This window comes from Clinocottus analis, unplaced genomic scaffold (assembly GCF_023055335.1).
Source record: "Clinocottus analis isolate CAN_PGR_092001 unplaced genomic scaffold, fCliAna1.0.p SCAF_7, whole genome shotgun sequence".
Classification (NCBI taxonomy): Eukaryota; Metazoa; Chordata; class Actinopteri; order Perciformes; family Cottidae; genus Clinocottus; species Clinocottus analis.
This window is the reverse complement of record NW_027176229.1, coordinates 7,832,096-7,851,431: the sequence shown is the minus strand read 5'-3', so window position 1 is coordinate 7,851,431 and position 19,336 is coordinate 7,832,096. Positions and strand designations below refer to the sequence as shown.

At 40.3% G+C, this 19,336-nt stretch overlaps 3 protein-coding genes across 10 annotated transcripts; all 3 read left to right on the top strand.

Annotated features, from left to right (window-relative positions):
- The first annotated feature begins 554 nt into the window (after positions 1 to 554).
- Positions 555 to 9,228, top strand: LOC137805042 (mothers against decapentaplegic homolog 2). 7 transcript variants are annotated; one of them, XM_068604702.1, is made up of 11 exons: positions 555 to 713; positions 1,732 to 2,170; positions 3,551 to 3,640; positions 3,861 to 4,054; positions 4,640 to 4,774; positions 4,972 to 5,034; positions 5,655 to 5,708; positions 5,924 to 6,136; positions 6,268 to 6,405; positions 6,580 to 6,724; positions 6,989 to 9,228. In XM_068604702.1, the coding sequence occupies exons 2-11, from the start codon at positions 1,935 to 1,937 to the stop codon at positions 7,110 to 7,112; spliced, it is 1,392 nt and encodes a 463-aa protein (XP_068460803.1). In that variant the 5' UTR covers positions 555 to 713; positions 1,732 to 1,934; the 3' UTR covers positions 7,113 to 9,228. The 7 variants fall into 7 exon arrangements, with proteins under 7 accessions (XP_068460803.1, XP_068460801.1, XP_068460804.1 ...); XM_068604700.1 differs by having other exon boundaries at positions 5,909 to 6,136; XM_068604703.1 differs by having other exon boundaries at positions 4,972 to 5,046; positions 5,972 to 6,136.
- A 1,479-nt stretch (positions 9,229 to 10,707) lies between these two features.
- On the top strand, positions 10,708 to 12,388 carry LOC137778930 (immediate early response 3-interacting protein 1). The gene is made up of 3 exons (XM_068566312.1): positions 10,708 to 10,862; positions 11,089 to 11,190; positions 12,061 to 12,388. The coding sequence occupies exons 1-3, from the start codon at positions 10,772 to 10,774 to the stop codon at positions 12,114 to 12,116; spliced, it is 249 nt and encodes an 82-aa protein (XP_068422413.1). The 5' UTR covers positions 10,708 to 10,771; the 3' UTR covers positions 12,117 to 12,388.
- A 177-nt stretch (positions 12,389 to 12,565) lies between these two features.
- On the top strand, positions 12,566 to 14,926 carry si:ch211-12e13.1 (uncharacterized). 2 transcript variants are annotated; one of them, XM_068566311.1, is made up of 6 exons: positions 12,566 to 12,997; positions 13,097 to 13,260; positions 13,483 to 13,710; positions 13,864 to 14,073; positions 14,324 to 14,526; positions 14,790 to 14,926. In XM_068566311.1, the coding sequence occupies exons 1-5, from the start codon at positions 12,759 to 12,761 to the stop codon at positions 14,509 to 14,511; spliced, it is 1,029 nt and encodes a 342-aa protein (XP_068422412.1). In that variant the 5' UTR covers positions 12,566 to 12,758; the 3' UTR covers positions 14,512 to 14,526; positions 14,790 to 14,926. The 2 variants fall into 2 exon arrangements, with proteins under 2 accessions (XP_068422412.1, XP_068422411.1); XM_068566310.1 differs by lacking the exon at positions 14,790 to 14,926 and having other exon boundaries at positions 14,324 to 14,638.
- The last annotated feature ends 4,410 nt before the right edge of the window (positions 14,927 to 19,336 follow it).

The following is a 19,336-nucleotide window of genomic DNA, read 5'->3' as shown; positions in this document are numbered from 1 at the left end:
AATTTACATGAGTTAATATTCTGAGAAAATTATGAATACAAGTAACTTTTGCCACCTAACCTCTCAGAATAACGAATTTTTAATTTGTATGATTCTTTATTCAACAATTGTACATGTACAATTTCATAAATTGAGAATGAGAAACGGCAAAAGAGGGCAACCACAGAGAATATAAAATAGACAAGGGAAAAAAGCATACAATAAAAATAAAAAGGGGCACTAAGGCACAAACTCTGATTGTACAATTACACACATATATGATATACCATATAGGCAATGCATGTCCTCATAGCCTTTTTGTTGGATTTCTACAACATATCGCTAAAATGTTCCAATAACCTTTTATAACAAAGCCAAAAAAAAGATGCGAATGACAGATATCAACTCATGCTGGTAAATAAACAATAATGATTACCGAGAACATCGACCAGAATGAAGAATATGTCCATATTTTTAATCCTCCAATCAGTTTGTAAAAAAGGAGGGATTAACAACTCGTACGTAGCCATCATGTTTGTTGTTTTGTTCCGGTCTACCTAACCTCGCAAACTAGCCACAGTAGCACTGGTAGCAACTTGAGAGGAGCCCTCCAGCCTGGTCAGAAATTAGCTGCGGTACAAAACAGTTCAGGCATTTTTATGTCAACAAGGTGTTCAGAGGGCTGTGCACGTCATTCTCAAAATAAGAGCGGATCTTTGGACTTTAAACCCGGGGTAACTATTGAAACGCGTTCAGCTGTTTTCTCGACTTTGTAGCATGCTGTTTCGTGTGAGAGATGTCAGGTCCGTTAGCCAGCGGGAGCCAGGACTCAGTTTGGAGGAGTTCGTCCAAGATGCTAACTCGTTTTGGTGCCGTGTCTGTATTTTAACAAAAGTCACAAACGTCCAGCGGCTATGTGGAAATGCAACGTTACAGCGGTTGAATTCACGACACGGCGCTTTGTTTGATTAGATCATTTATTGCCTGGACGAGCTGACGTTAGGGAGCAATTGGAGGATTTTTTTTTTTTTTTTTTTTGTGGATCACAACAAAAGGATTTTTGATAACAAGCTGGCAGCTAGTTGAGCGAGCTAACGTTAGCTGGCCGAGGTAGATGAGGACAGCTCCTTTTAAATTGCCTCCGATCTGCTTCGGTACGTCAACAAGAAGTGTTTTGATTTTTGCTTTTCGCTGACGAGGAGACAATGAACCCTTTTGCTATTGAGCACTCTGCAAGCTAACGCTGGTGAACTTATTGTTGTGCTTTGAGTCGCCCCCCGCCCCCCCTTCCAGGTAGCTAGCAGCCGGCCTTCACAAGCCACTTGGTGTTAGCTCTGAGGGGGCCTTTCACTAAACACTTGTTCACTGGGTTATCCAACATGCTCTGCATTAGTTGCTCGTCGTGATTGCTTCCGCACACGCTATGCGACCGTGTGAGTCGTATTGCGTGTGTTAACTTTGTGAGTGTGCATGCCAGCTAACTCCACTAGCTCGGATGTCGAGCAGTGTTTGTGACCAAGCTAACGTCAGAGGAACAGCTCTGCTGGGTCAACTCGTCACAAGTGCTTAACTTCACACACAGGAGGCAGTCGTGTAATGTGGTCAAAACAATCTTTATACGTTATTAAGTGTGCAAAGTTTCATTGTGAAATAAGTTAGGTTGCATGCATTGTGTTGTTTTGATGATATGGTTGTTTTTCTGTACTTTATTTTGTGTGTAACGTTGTATTTTGTGTGTGACTTTCTCCCAAGGTGTCCCTCTCTTTTGAATAAACCCTGCTCGCCCTGGCTTCCACCCTGTGACTCCTTGGTCACTAGAGGGGCCACATCAGAGCGAGGGCCCAAACTGTAGCTCCAGGTCCCCTCTGTCTGTGTGTGTGTGTGTGTGTGTGTGTGTGTGTGTGTGGGAGAGCTTGTGTTGAGTCCCCTGGAGACTCGCGGCTGGTCCAGCTAGGATGTCCTCCATCTTGCCATTCACCCCTCCTGTGGTGAAGAGGCTGTTGGGCTGGAAGAAGTCATCAAGCGGCCCGGGTGGAGCAGGCGGAGGAGAGCAGAATGGGCAAGAGGAGAAATGGTGCGAGAAGGCTGTGAAGAGCTTAGTGAAGAAGCTAAAGAAGACAGGCCAGCTCGATGAGCTGGAGAAAGCTATCACCACACAGAACTGCAACACTAAGTGTGTCACCATCCCCAGGTATACTGCCCAATACTTTATTTCTGTTTGAACTAGAATGAGAGAGAAAAGCTGCTGATGTTACACGTCTCTTCTGCAAGTGTACTCCGTTAAGACCTCTGCGTAGTATAAAACCATGAAACCTTGGGCTGGTCGCAGATGCTGTCGTTATTACTAAACATGTACAACTGATTGCAATGTTGAAAGGTTTGTTTAGGGATGCAAAATAGTGGAACATGAATTGCTCTTTGAAGATGAGCTGATAATATATCAAATCACTGTTTATTTACAACTGCAGTTAGATAGTTTGTATTATGCTTACTAAGAGGGAGACATTTTAAAGGGTGAGAGAAGATGTTCTCTTTATCAGCCAGCCAGCCTTGATGGCCCAGACTCAGTGGGAACACCACGTTAACAGATTCATTCCCCACTGATGTGCCACCAAGTACCACGTCAAATGTTTGTATGTCTATAGATAGCGGCCTGGTTGTTATCGCCTGAGAATTGTTCTCGGCTGCACTGTTATGTTTGTAGAGATACAGTGGCTGGCTCGATCTGAATGAAATTATTTCTTGAAGAGGGCTGGCCTAGTAGAGAGGATAGCAACACAAGAGAGGGATACAAATAATGCGGCTTTATCACCAACCTTACGTTTGTTGATATATTTGTATTGTGATTGGGGATCTAGTCTATTCTGCTTGTCACTTTGGGAGGTATCCATTAGACAGATTATACTCTCAGGATTTAGTTTCCTGCAGCAAAAATAGCTGTTACACTTGTTGGTGGACAAAAGTTTGTGTCCTGTTATGAATCAGACAATTACAATTTTTATGTTGGTTGAGATCTCGTACATATTGTGCATTTGTAGCATTTAATATGTAGAATTTGTTATTATTCAGATGCAACTACTCCCATTTGTCCTCATTTGCAGTTTTTATTCTAAGTTTGTTGGTCCATTTTCTTGTGAATGTTTCGATTGTCCGAAAATTGATTATTTTTTGTCTTCCAAGGTTGCCTCTCTCCCTCTTTTTGCTATTGTGTGTCTCAGTGTTTGTTTGAATGTCTCCAGATGAGTTTTGACATAAACGATTGTAGTTAATTTTAAGCGTTATTGATGCACTGTTGAAGAATGCTCTTTGTCTCATTCATTGTGTGTTTTAGCAGAGACCATGTCGTCGTTTTTCCTTAATTCTCTCCAAAAAGGCTTCTCTTATTTGAAGTTTCCATTCTTCATTTCCAGTGCTGAAAATTAATTTGATGTCTTTTTTGTTGTTGCCATAAGACTCTAATAAAAGAGGCCTTTTAATGTTTACATTACTCATACTGATATTTCTGAATGAGCCATGTCCCATGTTTATCATTTGTTTTTTGTTTTTATTTTGTTGTTTTCTCTGTGCACAGCAATTGCTCTGAAATATGGGGACTGAGTACACCAAATACGATAGAACAGTGGGATACATCAGGCCTATACAGCTACCCTGACCAAACCAGGTGACTATCATCAACTATTGTATGGTGTTGCGTACAACTTTGATGTGGGAGAGTTGTCAATCCAGTGTTTGAGGTGACGGACATTGAGAACATCTTTGTTTCTCGTTCTCGTCTCCATTCACTCCATCTCCATTTCCCTCCCCTACCTGGCCATATTATGTGTCACCCCCTCGGCCTTGTCACCCATCTCACCTCCATTCCCTGTTTGCTGTTCAATCAGATCCCTGGATGGCCGCCTGCAGGTCTCCCACAGGAAGGGTCTTCCCCATGTTATCTACTGTCGCTTGTGGCGATGGCCGGACCTTCACAGCCACCACGAGCTGCGTGCCATCGAGGCCTGTGAGTATGCCTTCCATCTAAAGAAGGATGAGGTCTGCATCAACCCCTACCACTACCAGAGGGTGGAGACCCCAGGTGAGTCAACTTAGTTCAGTAGACATTTAATAACCTAAATCGTGTACATCTCTTTGTATTTTAGTGACTATTGCATTTTTGTTTGCCCCCACTAAGACTTGTACAGCTCAGCTGAATCAACACTTGGCATTGTTTTTGCAGAATTACTTCTTAGTTGCTAAAGTGTTAGTCTGGTTGTTTGAGGAGTAATTTCACATTTTGGGAATGGCGCACATATCATTTCTTACTAAGAGTTGAATGAGAAGATCAACAGCATTCTCTTGTCAGTATGCTAAACGTGAAGCTATAGGTAGCTTAGCTTATCTTTGCATAAAGACTGGAACGGCAGTAAACAGCTAGAATATTAAAATCCGCAGGACACTGCCTTCATCCTGCCTTACTAACAAGCCAGTAACCAGTTTAAGGTTTTACGAGTGTTTCATTGTTTCGTTTTTGTTGTCAAGTTTTATTTCGGCAACAATTAAACTTGTTTCAGAGATCTTGATAATTTTCTGCATTTAAAATGCCCGAAGCTAACTGACAATCATTTTTGAAAAGCATATTCTGATAAGAGTCTAACTCATCTCTCTTTATCCAACACTGTAGTGCTGCCTCCTGTTCTTGTGCCAAGACACTCAGAAATCCTGCCAGAGCTGCCACCTCTGGATGACTACACTCATTCCATACCTGAGAACACAAACTTCCCTGCAGGAATCGAACCTCCAAACAACTATATACCAGGTGAGTTGATTGTCTGCACCGGACGGGAGTGACTCTATTTGACTACTAATGTACTGATGGGTTATTCATTTACTATTGACATCATCTCTGCAAAACAATATTACTAAAATGTTATTTGTATTAGTTCAGCAGGTTAAGCCGGAATATTTAAATGTGATAACAGCAAAACTCTTTTTTTCTCCATATTATTTCAACAGAAACGCCTCCACCGGGCTACATCAGTGAGGATGGAGAGGCCAGCGATCAACAGATGAATCAAAGTATGGACACAGGTACTTTAGACTAGCAATTTCTTCTCCTTTCTTTGTGAGTGGGCCTCACCTCTCCAGAACAGTCAAAGTAAAATGTATGTTAGAAATTTCTGGAAATAAACTTTAACAAGTTCATGGATTGCACTTGTATACGTATCTTTCCTCTCCTGACTACCTCAGGTTATGTTTGCAACTTTGATGTGCTGTTAATCGGAATCAGAAATGTTTATTTACCAAGTTAATTCCACATACAAGGGTTTTTATCCTTGCGGAAGGTGCATCACACTGAACACATAGCAATAAGCAGAGTGCAATGATAACTATAACGGCAAGCTACTCATTGTTTCATATGTCATCCATTTAGTTGTAGTTTAAACTACACAAAAAAGTGATCTCAACAAAGCAGGATGTGGATGTGCAGACAAGGATTTTGTATCAGTAATAGTAAACGGCATCTCTGTATCACTCTCATGCAAATTGAGCAGGTTTACAGTATCATTATGGCAATCTTTTGCAAGGCAGCCACCACTTTAATCATAAGCCTTTGATCCGACCCACCTTGTCCCCATGTTATGGTCTAATGTGGACCCATCCATGTGAATGAATTCCTGTTGTTTGGTTTCTGTCAGGTTCTCCAGCAGAGCTCTCCCCCAGCACTCTGTCTCCTGTCAATCACAGTATGGGTAAGATGAAAAACAATACAAAGACTAAAACACTACAGAAAATACAAGTATACCATGTAGTAATACATCACATATATAGTTTGACTATAAACACAAACATTTGCAGTGCCTTTCGTTTCCTCCACATATGAACAGCATTGTAGCGAAAAGAGATGAGAGATTAACTTTACTGACACAATTGAGATCACCTTTACTGACAGAAGCCTCTACCATAGACCTGCAGCCGGTCACCTACTCTGAGCCAGCCTTCTGGTGCTCTATAGCCTATTACGAGCTGAACCAGCGTGTGGGGGAGACGTTCCACGCTTCTCAGCCGTCGCTGACCGTGGACGGATTCACAGATCCATCAAACTCTGAGCGCTTCTGCCTGGGTCTGCTGTCTAATGTCAACAGGAATGCCACTGTGGAGATGACCCGGAGGCACATAGGTATGACCCGACCTCGCGTATATAATCATCTTTAGTCGCTGTACAGTTAGTTTTAGCTTTATTCCTTCATGTTGACCCATCTTGATCAAGTCAGATCTCGTGTTCTAGCTTCTGTCTGTCTGCATTCACAGGAAGAGGAGTTAGACTCTACTACATCGGAGGGGAGGTATTTGCTGAGTGCCTAAGTGATAGCGCCATCTTTGTTCAGAGTCCAAACTGCAACCAGCGGTATGGCTGGCATCCTGCAACAGTGTGTAAAATTCCGCCAGGTGAGGTGCTGAAGATGTCACTTGTGTAGCAATTTTGGGAATGTGCTTAAATTGACAGTGATTGACAGTGACCTACGTAACAAAGTCATTATAGACTGGATAGCTTGCTGTCTTGAATATATGTGGAGCTCGAGATGAAATCAGAAACAGTGTTTGCCTCTTTGTTCCTTTTAGGTTGTAATCTAAAAATATTCAACAACCAGGAATTTGCAGCCCTGCTGGCTCAGTCAGTCAACCAGGGCTTTGAGGCCGTGTACCAGCTCACCAGGATGTGCACCATCCGCATGAGCTTTGTCAAAGGCTGGGGGGCCGAGTACAGGTGAGCACTGCCGCTGTTTTAGTCAATTTGATTGTTTTTTTTATCAATTTATAATTGTTTATCTGTCATAGCATATTGTGACATTGAAAATGTATGTGAGACTTTGACATGAGGAATTGATTCTGACTAATATTTTACAACCTCATCCTAAACACAAGAGTTCCACGTTATGGTCTTGACTTAAGACTTAAGGTTTGTTAGTAGCATGACGCACCAAATGTCACACAGACATCCTGCATTGAAATGTTTGTTTTTGGTTTCCAGGCGGCAGACTGTCACAAGCACTCCTTGCTGGATTGAGCTGCATTTGAACGGTCCCCTACAGTGGCTGGACAAAGTGCTGACCCAGATGGGTTCCCCTTCTGCACGCTGCTCCAGTATGTCCTAAACAGCTAAAGAAACACCCCCAAAAAACGCAGCCCATGACATGATCATCAAATTCCAAACTTGTGAGTCCTTTCATGAAAAAAGAAAAAAAGGAAACCCCACAGAATGAGTTTTCTGTAACATTCATAGTATTTGTGGCCCAGTTCCACATCCCACACACAATGAGAAACACACACATATACACACACACGCGCACACACACACACAAATGCACCTACACTGTTGCACTCACACACATACATACTATTCAGTAAAAAAAAAAAATTGGCACTTTGTTACCCATCTATGTCATGCACCTTGTTAAATTGCTTTTCCCCAAATCCTTGATATTAGATCTATTTGTGGTACAAATAAAATGTATATTGGTTTTTAGTCCAGGAAGTAGGGGAAATACCAAAAATATCTGTGAATAGTTTCTCAGTATTGAAGATTGCTTGTATGAGTAACACAAGCATGAATGCTAAAATGAATTGTGTTCTAGCCCACCCCAACCATTGTTCTGAACCTAAGTTTACTTTTCTCTGCGAAACTTGGCCCCATCTTTTGTCAGGGGGAGGTGGCTTGGTGAAGAACTGATGGCCTTGGTGGTCGTTTACCTCTGAAGGAAACGCCACAATGTGTTTATTAAATTTTAATTAACTTCGGAAGAATGGCCCTTTTTGTAACTCGACGTGTGTCGTTATAAGACATACTTCTTAATGGACAAATAGGAATGTTAGTAAGTAATTCCAAAAAAACCCAAATAACTGCAAACTTGATCTGGATGTAGTTTATTTCTTTGTCATTATATGGCACTCTACATGTCCTTGGTTTAGTTGATCTCCATCCCCACTGAACAGCCTGGTATGGAAGCTAATGAGATGTTGGCCAGGCTTTGCAAGGTGCGCTGGGCAGGGACCAGAGAACATCAGCTGTTGTCAAAAGCTTTTTTTTCCTCTCTTTTTGACTCGACACTGGGAGTCCTGGAGCTCTCCAAGGTGAAGCATTAAACTTCTCACCAGGAGTAATTGAAGTTATCAATGAATTAATTCTGTTTTTAGCCTATATCCCCATTGTTTTGCTACTTTTTTGTATTCTCATGTATTTTTATATATAAATATACTTAAAATTTTCTGTCGTTCACTTTTTATTAAAGTAATATTTTCAAGACCACAGCTGTTTCTAAAGTGACATGGAGGGCATGGATCATTCCTTTATTTTACCCAAAAGGTTTAGTTTGAATTTATTTACAATTCCAGCTCTTTGTCTTGGTAAAAAAAAAAAAAAAACTTACTGCCCCACATGATGTAGCCTGTTTCTACCCTTTGTTTTTTCCAAAGAAATCTGGTGCATTTAAAGTACACAAAACTACAGATTTAACTGAAACCCCAAATCTACTTTCCTGTAACGATTTTAATGATTCCAGAGGCATGTAAAACTTTGTAATGACCATTCAGTCAGTCATCTCTTCACTTTTTTTGAACAACACACGTGACCTCTTGTAGCCTTTTGGTGCTCAGTCTAGCGGGTTAAGGTTAACCAGATACAATTGGCTTTTAAAATGTTACAGAAACATGGGTGGAGGGAGTGGTTTTCTTCCATGAGAAAAGAAGAGTGAATGTGCCTGCACATGAGGACATTCGGTGTTAATGTGTGTATTGTATTTGTTCTGTCTATAAAATACAGTATGTACAACAAGGCTTATTAGCTTATTAAACTCTGCCATTATTGTCATTACGTGGCTGTTGCGAGTTTGACATGTTTCCTCCCCTCCCTTCTTTTTGATGTAAATGTGTTTACCTTATGGCACGAGTGATTGTACTTTAAGTGCACCTAGTGACGTTTGGATTTGGGGAACTGAACCATGTGTTAGGCTCCAGTGTTACATTGTTTTTATCTTTGGCCTACAACATATGAATGTGAAAAAAAATACATTACAAAAACTGACGTGGACCAGACGTACATATACATAACAGTAGTACAGTATGTGTGTATTTAACAGTAATCTTTTTGCAAAGCAGTCCGTACAGTAGATGTCGCAGTTGTTTTACCAGTAGAGGGCGGTATTGATAGAGCAGTTCTTTTTTTCTGACCATAAGCTTCTCAGGCGTGTGGCATATTATGCAGACTTCATACTTCAAAACACTAATAAAGATTTTTATTCTCATGATTCTCTATGTTGTGTGCCTTTCTTGAATGTATTATGGATATTTGTCACTGAAAACATCTACAGTAAAAGGCAAACACTATCAGCACGGTGGTTTATGGTATCCGTTTAAAGAGGTGTACAGACATCAATGGGAGCTGAAAATATCGACACTTTAAGCAGCGAAGGAAATTAAGAAAATTTGCTCAAAGGCTCTTCAGTACACATTTGAGATTCTATTTCCAAATGGAATTTTTACCTAATAATTGTGCTTGACTTCAGAGGCAACATTTTTATATATACAAATACATTTATCTGACAACAATATTTTACATACAAAACGTTATTAGCCTGTCACACAATATATTTCTTACACATTTAACCACAGTATATAAAGTCTTAAAGTAGATCCACTGCAAACAGATTTAAAAAAAAAGTATATATGTGTTTCCGGTAAAGCTAACTATTTTGGTATTTAGTGATATTTGAATAGTTTCACTTTGTTATTACTGCTCTTGTTAAATGTGTACATACCACCACTAATTAATTATTATTCAATTACACTATATTTATTTGAACTGGATTTTCTGTACATAGTGATATTCATATAGGTACTTTGTCTCTACTTGATTGTCCTCTCCACTGCATGTCTCAACATGTGTCACTGTCACGTAACCCGTGATAACTTTGTTCTGCTTTTTTTTGGCTTTTAGTGTTTGTTTCTGGTTAATTTTATAAAACAAAATATCGGTAATACATCTGTATGTCCTTAAACAAACTATATCTTAGGGTTGTCAAACTCATATTTTTGGGGTGCAAGTCTCTATGTGGCCTTGTGTTTCCCTTTCGTTCCCTCTTCTCCTAAGGTCCCGTTATATTTGCACGAAAACTAGCTCCACCCCAATCAGCGATACATGTACATAAAGATACACACGCACATAATCATACAAATAAAACAATATAAATGGGTATACATGCGCATACATACATACAAATATATATACATACATACTTACATACACACATACATGTTGTTAATTACCCCCTCTCACAATTAGACACCCCCCCCATCATACATATACAAATATTATACAACTGAATGTATTATATTATTATACATTCACATAATTGTTGAATTTTGCTTAAAGTCTTAGACCAGGATAATATAGTTGTTTCTTTTACTGTTAACATGTTAGTACAGCAGTGCAAATGGTCCAATGATATTATAACAGAGAGAGCTCACTGCCAAACACAACCTTTTTATAATTTGAATTACATTTAGCTATGTTTAACTTATAATACAGACTTTATCTAGGGTGGCCTTGTGATGGTCTTATTATGTTTTACATCACTGCTGCCCATAATATATCAATACATTGCACAAGATAATTGCACTTTCGTGTTGACCAATTATCGGACTGGCAAGCGCAAGCTTACGTTCGGTTTGACCTCCCTCAGCCACCGTAGGCTACGTCAGAAGTAAATACTGGCTGATAGCCCACTACTAGCTAAAGCTAGATACCTGTGAAAACAACATGGCTTTTACTTTGTACTCTCTCATTCAAGCAGCAATCTTGTGCGTCAACGCTGTCGCTGTTTTACACGAAGAAAGATTTCTGAGTAAAAGTGAGTGGTTGTAGTTTAAAGTGTCATATGAACGAGCTAGACTAGCTAATGCTAGCCAGGTAGTTAACCTAGGTTAGTAACTTAACAGTTAATTAAAACGGTGGTAAAGACAATTGGAATTTGCAGGGGCGTTATTTAGAGGTACAAACTCTAACAAATTATATCATGTTTTGTTTTAATAACGAAGCTGCATGTTAATTCATCTGTGTGTGTTAACCATCTCTAGTTGGATGGGGCGTGGACCAAAGTGTCGGTGGTTTTGGTGATGAACCAGGCGTCAAAGTGCAGCTAATGAACCTTGTCCGCTCCGTGAGGACAGTGATGAGAGGTGAGTTTCACTTGTTGTGGTTTGAAAGATAGTGCCTTGCAGGCAAAAGTGTCCCAACCGCTCTTACTGCTACAAGTCTTTTGGTTTGAATCTGACTTGAGATCCCACAAAATACTCGATCAGATGGCACTTAGTGATTCAATGACACCAACAAGTTTACAAATAAAAGTGGGTTGGCTCCGGATTCCCCGACGGCGAGCTAGATCACTCCAACCGTCAGAACCAACTAACTTGTAAACCCCAGAACTTGGACGCGCCGTAGGTCACAGTGACTGTTTCGAAACAGATGAACTCTTATTATTCCACTGCTCCATTGCCTTAACAGACTGTCAAAACACACATTTTCAATGCAAAGTTTTTTGTAATTGTTTCAATACAAGTTATTTCTAGTTGCATATATTCACTCACATTTTTCTTTCTGTGCAACTTGCACACAACTGCAAAACTTTGTTGACTGTGGGTAACCATGTCCTAACCTAGCACCATGTCCAGTACACACACTTGAGTACCATGTCTGGTACACACTCTAGTCCATGTCTAGTACACACACTAGTTTCATATCTAGTAATCACTTAAATACAATGTCAGTACACACTTTAGCACCATGTATAGTACACACAGTACCATTTCGAGCACACCCTATAGGACCATGTATAGTACACAAACTCTAGCACCATATCTCGTACACACACTCTGGTACCATGTTGAGTACGCACTCTAGTACCATGTCTAGTACACAAACTCTAGCACCATGTCTCGTACACACATTATGGTACCATTTCGAGTACACACACTCTAATACAATGCCTAGCCCAGTGAGACTCCTCTTGGCTATGATCAAGTCATCTTTTGTCTTTTTTCCCTCTACAGTGCCATTGATTGCAGTGAATGCAGTCTGCATAGTGCTGCTGCTTCTGTTTGGATGAGGAGTGAGTCAAGGGAGATGAAACAAACCAGTCTGTTGTCGGGAAAACATCTCCATCACCTCAGGAACCCTTCTGCAGAAACATTTGATCACTTTGACTCACAAAATGCCTCCTGTCAGCCTGAATGTGAATATTATGATTTAATATTCCACGTCAATACATGGGATATTTGTCACGGCCCGTTTTGTACAGCACAGTAATTCAGCTACTTAGAATGGTTAACTTCACTTTTCTTTTGAATAGCACAATAAAATCCTGAATATTAAACACAACATTTGCCTATGATTTAACTATCAATATGAACTAATGTTTTCACATTTCTTTCTGGGATAAATAAGTTTCACATGAAAACAACTGTGAAATGTGTGTGATGTATAAATTGAAAACATGTAAATGAATTGTTGTATAAGTGCTATAATTGTTGGAATGCGCGAAAAGAAAGACGCTATGGCGAATCAGGCATGTTTGTCCCAGCTCGCGCTCCGTACTTTTGGCAACTTTATTAACATTGACATCCGATTGTGTTTGTTTACTTTTCTGGTCCCAGTCAATGTACAAAATGAATTACTTTGTAGCAATATAACATGCTAATGAGTTAATTAAACCCGTGACATTGCATTGTAGATATACATTTGAGCAATAATGGGCAATGGGCAGATTTCCCTTGTTCTCGCGCTCTCTGTATCGTCTGTGTATTTAGTTTATGTTCACATCTACTGCTCTTATAAGCTGTTGAAAACAAACGTACTGAACGAGAGACTCCCAAGTTTTGTGTACCTTTACATCAAATATGTGACCAAAGCTCTGACTCGGAGGACGGGCCACCTCCACACAGCGACTACAAGGAAGCGTGACGTTGTTTACACGGCCCTCAACTGCAGGTACGCGGGGTTCCGTTGAAGTTTTAACTACACTAAACTGACTGAGAGAGTCGACTGCTGGTCATCCACATTTTGAGTCAATGTATTTGTCTTCCAAAGGCTGGAGACTCCCCTGTTGAGGAGCTTCTGCAGTGCTGCAGGTTATGGTTGGGATTATCCAGACACAGAATATAGAGACATCCCGATGTGCTTCCCAGAGATTCTCTGCCGCAGACTGCTGCTTATGGTGCTAACTGATGAACACTTCAGACTCAGCCCAGCAGGTTAGACTTGACACATTCAGCTGGTCTCTTTAAACAGACGATTCATGACTAAAGCTGATTGCTTCATCTTGTGGTTGTTGTTTTTTTTTTTAGCTGTCTGACAAACTAGAACACACACATGGGAACACACATGGGTAATTCCCACTGTCCTGATTTCCATAGTTTCATGAATGCTTATAATAAAAATGGCAATATGACAGTGATTGTGAATTTCTTTTGCAGGTCTGTTTCGTGTGCGTCAGAGTTTGAAAACCCTCCAGCCAGTTGATGAACTGAAGAAGGGTCCGTTCGTGCTGCAAGTCCGAGTTCAGGAGTACCGACAAATTGATGCAGGGGTGGAGGTTGACATCTGTCTGTCTGCCACTTCTCGTACCGGATGCCGAGTGTGGGAAAGCGTCCTGACACTGCTGTCGAAAAACGCAGGTTGCTTACCCAAGAACTCACATGAATGTGAGCAATAATCGGGTGATTTCTGCTTATATTTGAGTTTTTTTGTTTGTTGTTTCACACAACAAACACTAAATATTGTCGTCATGTTTTTAGTGGCAGAGGCAAAGTCTATCTCTTCTGTTTCTACTCTTGTCTATGTTTGTTTGTTTACAGGTCAACCAGATGAGCCCGAGCCAGAACATATGAAGCAGATAGAGGTCAGAGTTCCCAGGACTACTGGACTGCAGTGTGTTTGGTTCTTCTCTGGCTACTCACCCTATCGGCTCTTCTCTCTCGCAGCCAGGCTCTTTGGCTCCAGATCGCAGACAACACTGAGTCTCTGGATGCTGTCTGTCTGCCTGGCTGAAATAGAAAAGCACAAAGGTAAAAGATGTGATAAGAAGACCAAACTCATTGGCAGGTTAGGTTGATGAAACATTGTAGTAATTTAAACTGGAGCAAGTTCATGAAAGCTTTTATTTTGCTATTAAACTTAATTAAAAAAAGGAACATGCTTTTTCATATCAGACCTCTGGTTTTTTCCTTCTTTTCTTGCTATGGCGAGTCAAAATGTCTGCTGTGAAAATATTCTAAGCCGAAATGGTCAGATATTCTCATTGCTCTGTGTCATCAGGGGTTGGCGTCATCACTGCTCCCATCAATGTCACAGCCCAATTTAAGGAGCCTCTTTTGGTACCAGGCAGAGTGAAGATCAAGTTTTGGGAGAAAAACAGGGATCAGTCTTCTGCCCAGGACCTCAGCTTCCACATGCAGCAACATGGGAGCAACACATCTCACATGATGGGATTGATTTCTAAGTGATTGACTACTTATAAGGTTTATATTTGTTTTGTCAAAACACAATAAATGTATGATTTTCTTTCTGTTTTGTTCTGCTTCATTTTGGATTACACAATGTATATAATCAAGGAAATGTAACAATGTTGGTCCGGACATTTGGATAATTGACAAGTTTGTTCTCATATGGTTACGGAATGAGTAGATTTAAAAAATATTTCTTATATGAAGATTTGATCATGTTAAGTTTCATCTTGTAAAATTTGATTAAAAAATGTCCCGATGCATTTTTTTTTTTTAAGATATGCGACAATGCTGCCTCGTTGCAGGTGGACATCTGGGAACGTCTGATGCAATCTCTTCACCTCAAGTTCTACAGATCAACATTTTAGCATATCTTTGTTTAGTTTGTTGGTGGTAGAGCTTCTTGGAATATTATCAATGAAGGACAGGCATGAAGAAAACATATACATAGAGGCACAGACTTATGGACAAAAAGTGGCTAAATGTTTAATTTTGTACAAGCTTTTTCCACCTTGCTCTGAATCTTTATGATTAGCGAAGATAATCGCTTCCTGCAGGCTATTGCTCCATATTTACTCTATAGACATGAACAAGAAAGCAATTTAAGTTAGAATATATCTGATTACATTGATCAGCAGGACGTTGTGCTGTACACTACATGAGCACTTTGTTATATGGCATGTCTACTGCTTGACTATAGGATAAGGCTTCCCTTCAAGGAACGAAGACTTTTCAATATTTGATCCCTCAGTTATTCCTTTTTGCAGCTTTCTTGTGTGTGAAGGTCTGTCTTCCTGTATTATTTATTGGAACACATTCTGTGCATGGGAAAGGATGTGAAGCCATGCATCTCAGTACCACTGTAGCATTCCATAGGGGAATCATGTCTGTGTGTTTTAAAGGTGCCGATAAGCATATTTGGTTACTTTTGGACAGATAGCTACTTCCATGGTGTCCAGCATTTGTTTTTGTTTGTTTTTGGAAGGCTGCACGCATTCCTTCTTCTTTCATGAGAATAATTATCCGATAAGTGAACATTCATGTTGTATTCTTGTTTCCAGGTGAAAATATGTGCAGCTATGAATGTTCAGCTCACTGAACTTGGAGGTAGGCGGGGGGGGAAGAAGTAGTAGTGGGATCTCAATCGCCGGAGCGTCCCATGACTGCCTCCCTGCACACACTGTGAGCATTTGTAGTTTCTAAGATGAGGGAGGGGACGTGTGTGAAGAGCCTCTGTTTATAGACATCCAGACGAAGGAGAAATCAGTTTCACCAGCTGATCAGAGGGACACATGCTGGGTCATCCCACTTCTGCCATGTGATTTTCATTACAGCAACTTGGGGAAGAAGTCAACTGGGGAAGAAAGGTAAACACATTTTTTAAATATTTCAATGCAAGTCAATTTTTGTCAAAAGTAAGATTTCTTTATGTAGCCTTGTGGATTCCTGTGAAATCCCTGTAATGATATATATAGCCTACTAATCTAGTTAGTATAGGGGAAAGAAAAGGAACTTCATTAAATACTTCAACTCGTGTTTGGCAATGAAGTATAATTTATACCACGGTGAGTCTTGGGTCCTTGGTTTGATTCTACATCACTGTCTTAGTCCTCCTTGTCCTGCCAGTATTAGTCCCCTCGGCCACAGTTATCACTGCCGAGACTAAAACAACCAACAAAGATCAAACTAAAGCAGTAATGTAGTGTGTGTGTTTTTGATCAAATCTGTTTTTCGTTCATTCTTCCTCATCTACCGCCATATGCTGGAGTGGATAAGCTGACTCTTGCTTGAGCATGTAATTGCCGTTATTATTCATTTATAGAGTCCCGATTCTGTCATGCATATGAGTCAGTCAAGTGTAAGAGGGTCAGACTGCTAAACTCCTGTACAGAGTCGGTTGCATTTAGCATGGTGAGATGTAAAGTGGAAATGCTCCTCTTAAAGAAGTATTTTAATCTTGTATTTGGTGTAAACATGCAATTTGTCTTGACGTTATTTTTCACATTTAATACTCTTTAAATCGTTTAGTCCAAAACTAGTTTGAACCATATAATTTCAGAAACAGTATCTGCTATTGAAGCTTCAGCTGATGGATTTCTGCAGTGTGAATATCTAGAAGACCTGCTATCCTGCCTAAAATATGTTCTGAAATTGCTCAATGATGCATTTACCCCTTCTTCTCTTTTGTTTCTGTGTGAAGAAGGGAAGGGTGTGTGGGGGTTTGAGAGAGATGAGATGAAACTCACACACACCCCTTCCTCGGTTGGAGCACTTTAGAGGAGTTCATCTGTCTTCTTCGTCGAAGACCGAACCCACTGGGAATGCAAGTTATTTTTGCTTCTTTTAAAAGTAGCAGCTTCATTTATTCATTCAGAGAGGCCAGTACTAAATGACAGTTTGTTCTCTCTTACTGTTCATCCATTGCATCTACTATTACCTGCCCCAGTTGCCGTGAAATATGTGACTAATATTAATGCTGCAACTGCACAATAGTACCATGTATACGAGAGGTGAATGATGTCTGTGACAGTGTATGTTATTTGTAATGGTGCACAATATAAAATGAGGAAGTGTAAAATACAGGGCTCAATGGAAAATCATTCGATATTGAGTATGAAAATTATGTGAATTATTTTTTTTTTCTAACTACTATTTCTAAAGTTAAGTATTAATTTTAAATGTTCTGCTTTTTTTCTCAGTGCAGCAAGCAAAAATACATGAAGAAGCAAAGAAAAGACAAGACTGCTGCCAGCATCCCCCTCGCTTCCCCACCGGGGAATAGCGGTGTGCAGGTCTACCATGACTACCAGAGTGTGGCTTTTAAGATGTATTCTGGAAATGGTCATAGTATAGAAAATGGCTCTCACACCAGGAGAGACCGGGTCACCAGCCGAGATGGTACCGGCAAGATGTCCTCCATTCCAGACGTCACCTCCAACAGCCAGGACCAGAGGTACAGCATGAAAGACGAGAGTGTGCAGAGGAACTCCACATGGACGATGGAGTCGAGCAGCCAAGTATATTTAGGGCCAGAGGATAACTCCACGGACCCACATGAGACCCTGACAGAGACTTCAACTCTGACCTTCGTGGACGTTCACACCCTAGAGGAATCAGCAGAGAACCACAGCCTCCATGGGTTGGGGATGGTTTACCTCAAGGAGTTTGTGCTGATTGATGATGACGATGACGGAGACATGTCGCTCCGAGAGAAAACAGTGACAGATTTGTCCATCATGGATGGAAAAGCTGCTGACCTGGTGTGTGGGAGGCTGTTGTCCACCTCCAGTGGCTCAGTGTCAGAGTGTAAGGCAGAATGTGCGGCTCCTGAAGCGCCGCCACCTGAGGAAGTTGAGACTGCACATGAGAAGAAACGCTGCTGTTTCTGCACTGTTTTATGAACCATCAGGACTCTGCAGGAGTCTGTAAAGCTGTTCTAGGCGACTCTGTTCTCATCACTCTGGCAAAACAGTACTTCATACTGTTTTGTTTTTTTTAGATTTGTTCATTTGAATTGCAGAGCACATTTATAAGTATGGTTACATGCCATTGCGTGATTTCATTTATTGACTTTTTCTTTTACTCAATATTTCGAGCATTCATTTTACAATGCCCTTATTCATTTAAACAACAAACATATTTTGGTTTGTCTGAAATGTCATCCACTAATGTTGTTTTAACACTCAAGTAGCCTAATTATGAAATATATGCTGAGACGCATAATGCTTCCTGTTTGATTCTCGTTGAAAAAAATTTGATAATTTGGGTTTGGACAATCATTTTTAAGTTCAACAAACATATCTATGAAGTTTATTATACGGTTTTAATACAAAAATGCATGTTTCTATAATGTGAATGACAGATTTTGTGATAACGACACAGGTTTACAAAGATCAGGTGCTAACAACAATAAAGATATCTTCAATGACTAAATCATGTGTCTAGTTGTGTCATATTTACACATTTTGCTTGACAATGTTAAGTTGGCTAACCACTGCTGCACTGCAACAAACACCAACTATAGGACTGCACAATGATCACATCACTATGGTGTTATCAAATGAGAGGAACAGTAATCTTAACTTGCAATGAATCCAGCAATCAAAGATTTCTTATCGAGTAGCGCGAGGGAGCAATGTTTTACAAGTACCCCTCTATGACAAGAAATTAACCTTGAACGTGCATGCGCATGATGTAATACAATGTCCTGCCGATGGTTTCACGCTATTCCACTGATCGACAATTCGTGGCTTACAGGTGCAACGAAGCATATTTATGTTCCAACAGCTGCCAGCCGGTACATATGCATGTTTCAATGGCAATGAAAATTGACAGAAAACAAAATGCATTCAACATGTTTGTTACCTTAAAGATACATCAAAATATGTGTTGGTGAGCAACACTGAATGTCAATATAAATGTTTGTTGCTGACATAAAAACTCCACAAGGCACCTGTAAGTATACCCTTAACCAAAATCTTTGTGAAGCTTGACATCCACTGGAGGAAGCAGGACTGAATATGTGATTCTGTTGACATCAAACACCAGCAAATAAGATATTCTGCACCTGTTTTTCACCAGGTGATTTTACTTCGCGGCTCTCTTACACTTTAAAGAGGAATCATTCTTTCAACAAAAATACAATAATGCGTATGTGAGCAACGTCTTTTCATTCAAACTAATATTCAAACCATCGACTATAAATGGTCAATCACCTGAAATAAGTGTTTCTGACTGAACTAGTAATGTGTGCTTTGGGCTGGGGTTAATCAGTTCAGGCCAGCAGGCTCTGGTGTGAGGCGGGAGCTTGTTGCTTTGAGTGACA

Excerpts from the sequence above, each read along its gene's own strand:
- LOC137805042 (XM_068604697.1), top strand. The coding sequence starts at position 1,935 with ATGTCCTCCATCTTGCCATTCACCCCTCCTGTGGTGAAGAGGCTGTTG. Across the intron at positions 4,775-4,971 it reads TCCAAACAACTATATACCAG|AAACGCCTCCACCGGGCTAC; the intron begins GTGAGTTGATTG and ends TTATTTCAACAG. Across the intron at positions 5,047-5,654 it reads GAATCAAAGTATGGACACAG|GTTCTCCAGCAGAGCTCTCC; the intron begins GTACTTTAGACT and ends GGTTTCTGTCAG.
- LOC137778930 (XM_068566312.1), top strand. The coding sequence starts at position 10,772 with ATGGCTTTTACTTTGTACTCTCTCATTCAAGCAGCAATCTTGTGCGTC. Across the intron at positions 10,863-11,088 it reads AGAAAGATTTCTGAGTAAAA|TTGGATGGGGCGTGGACCAA; the intron begins GTGAGTGGTTGT and ends AACCATCTCTAG. Across the intron at positions 11,191-12,060 it reads CGTGAGGACAGTGATGAGAG|TGCCATTGATTGCAGTGAAT; the intron begins GTGAGTTTCACT and ends TTCCCTCTACAG.
- si:ch211-12e13.1 (XM_068566311.1), top strand. The coding sequence starts at position 12,759 with ATGGGCAATGGGCAGATTTCCCTTGTTCTCGCGCTCTCTGTATCGTCT. Across the intron at positions 13,261-13,482 it reads CTTCAGACTCAGCCCAGCAG|GTCTGTTTCGTGTGCGTCAG; the intron begins GTTAGACTTGAC and ends TTTCTTTTGCAG. Across the intron at positions 14,074-14,323 it reads TGAAATAGAAAAGCACAAAG|GGGTTGGCGTCATCACTGCT; the intron begins GTAAAAGATGTG and ends CTGTGTCATCAG.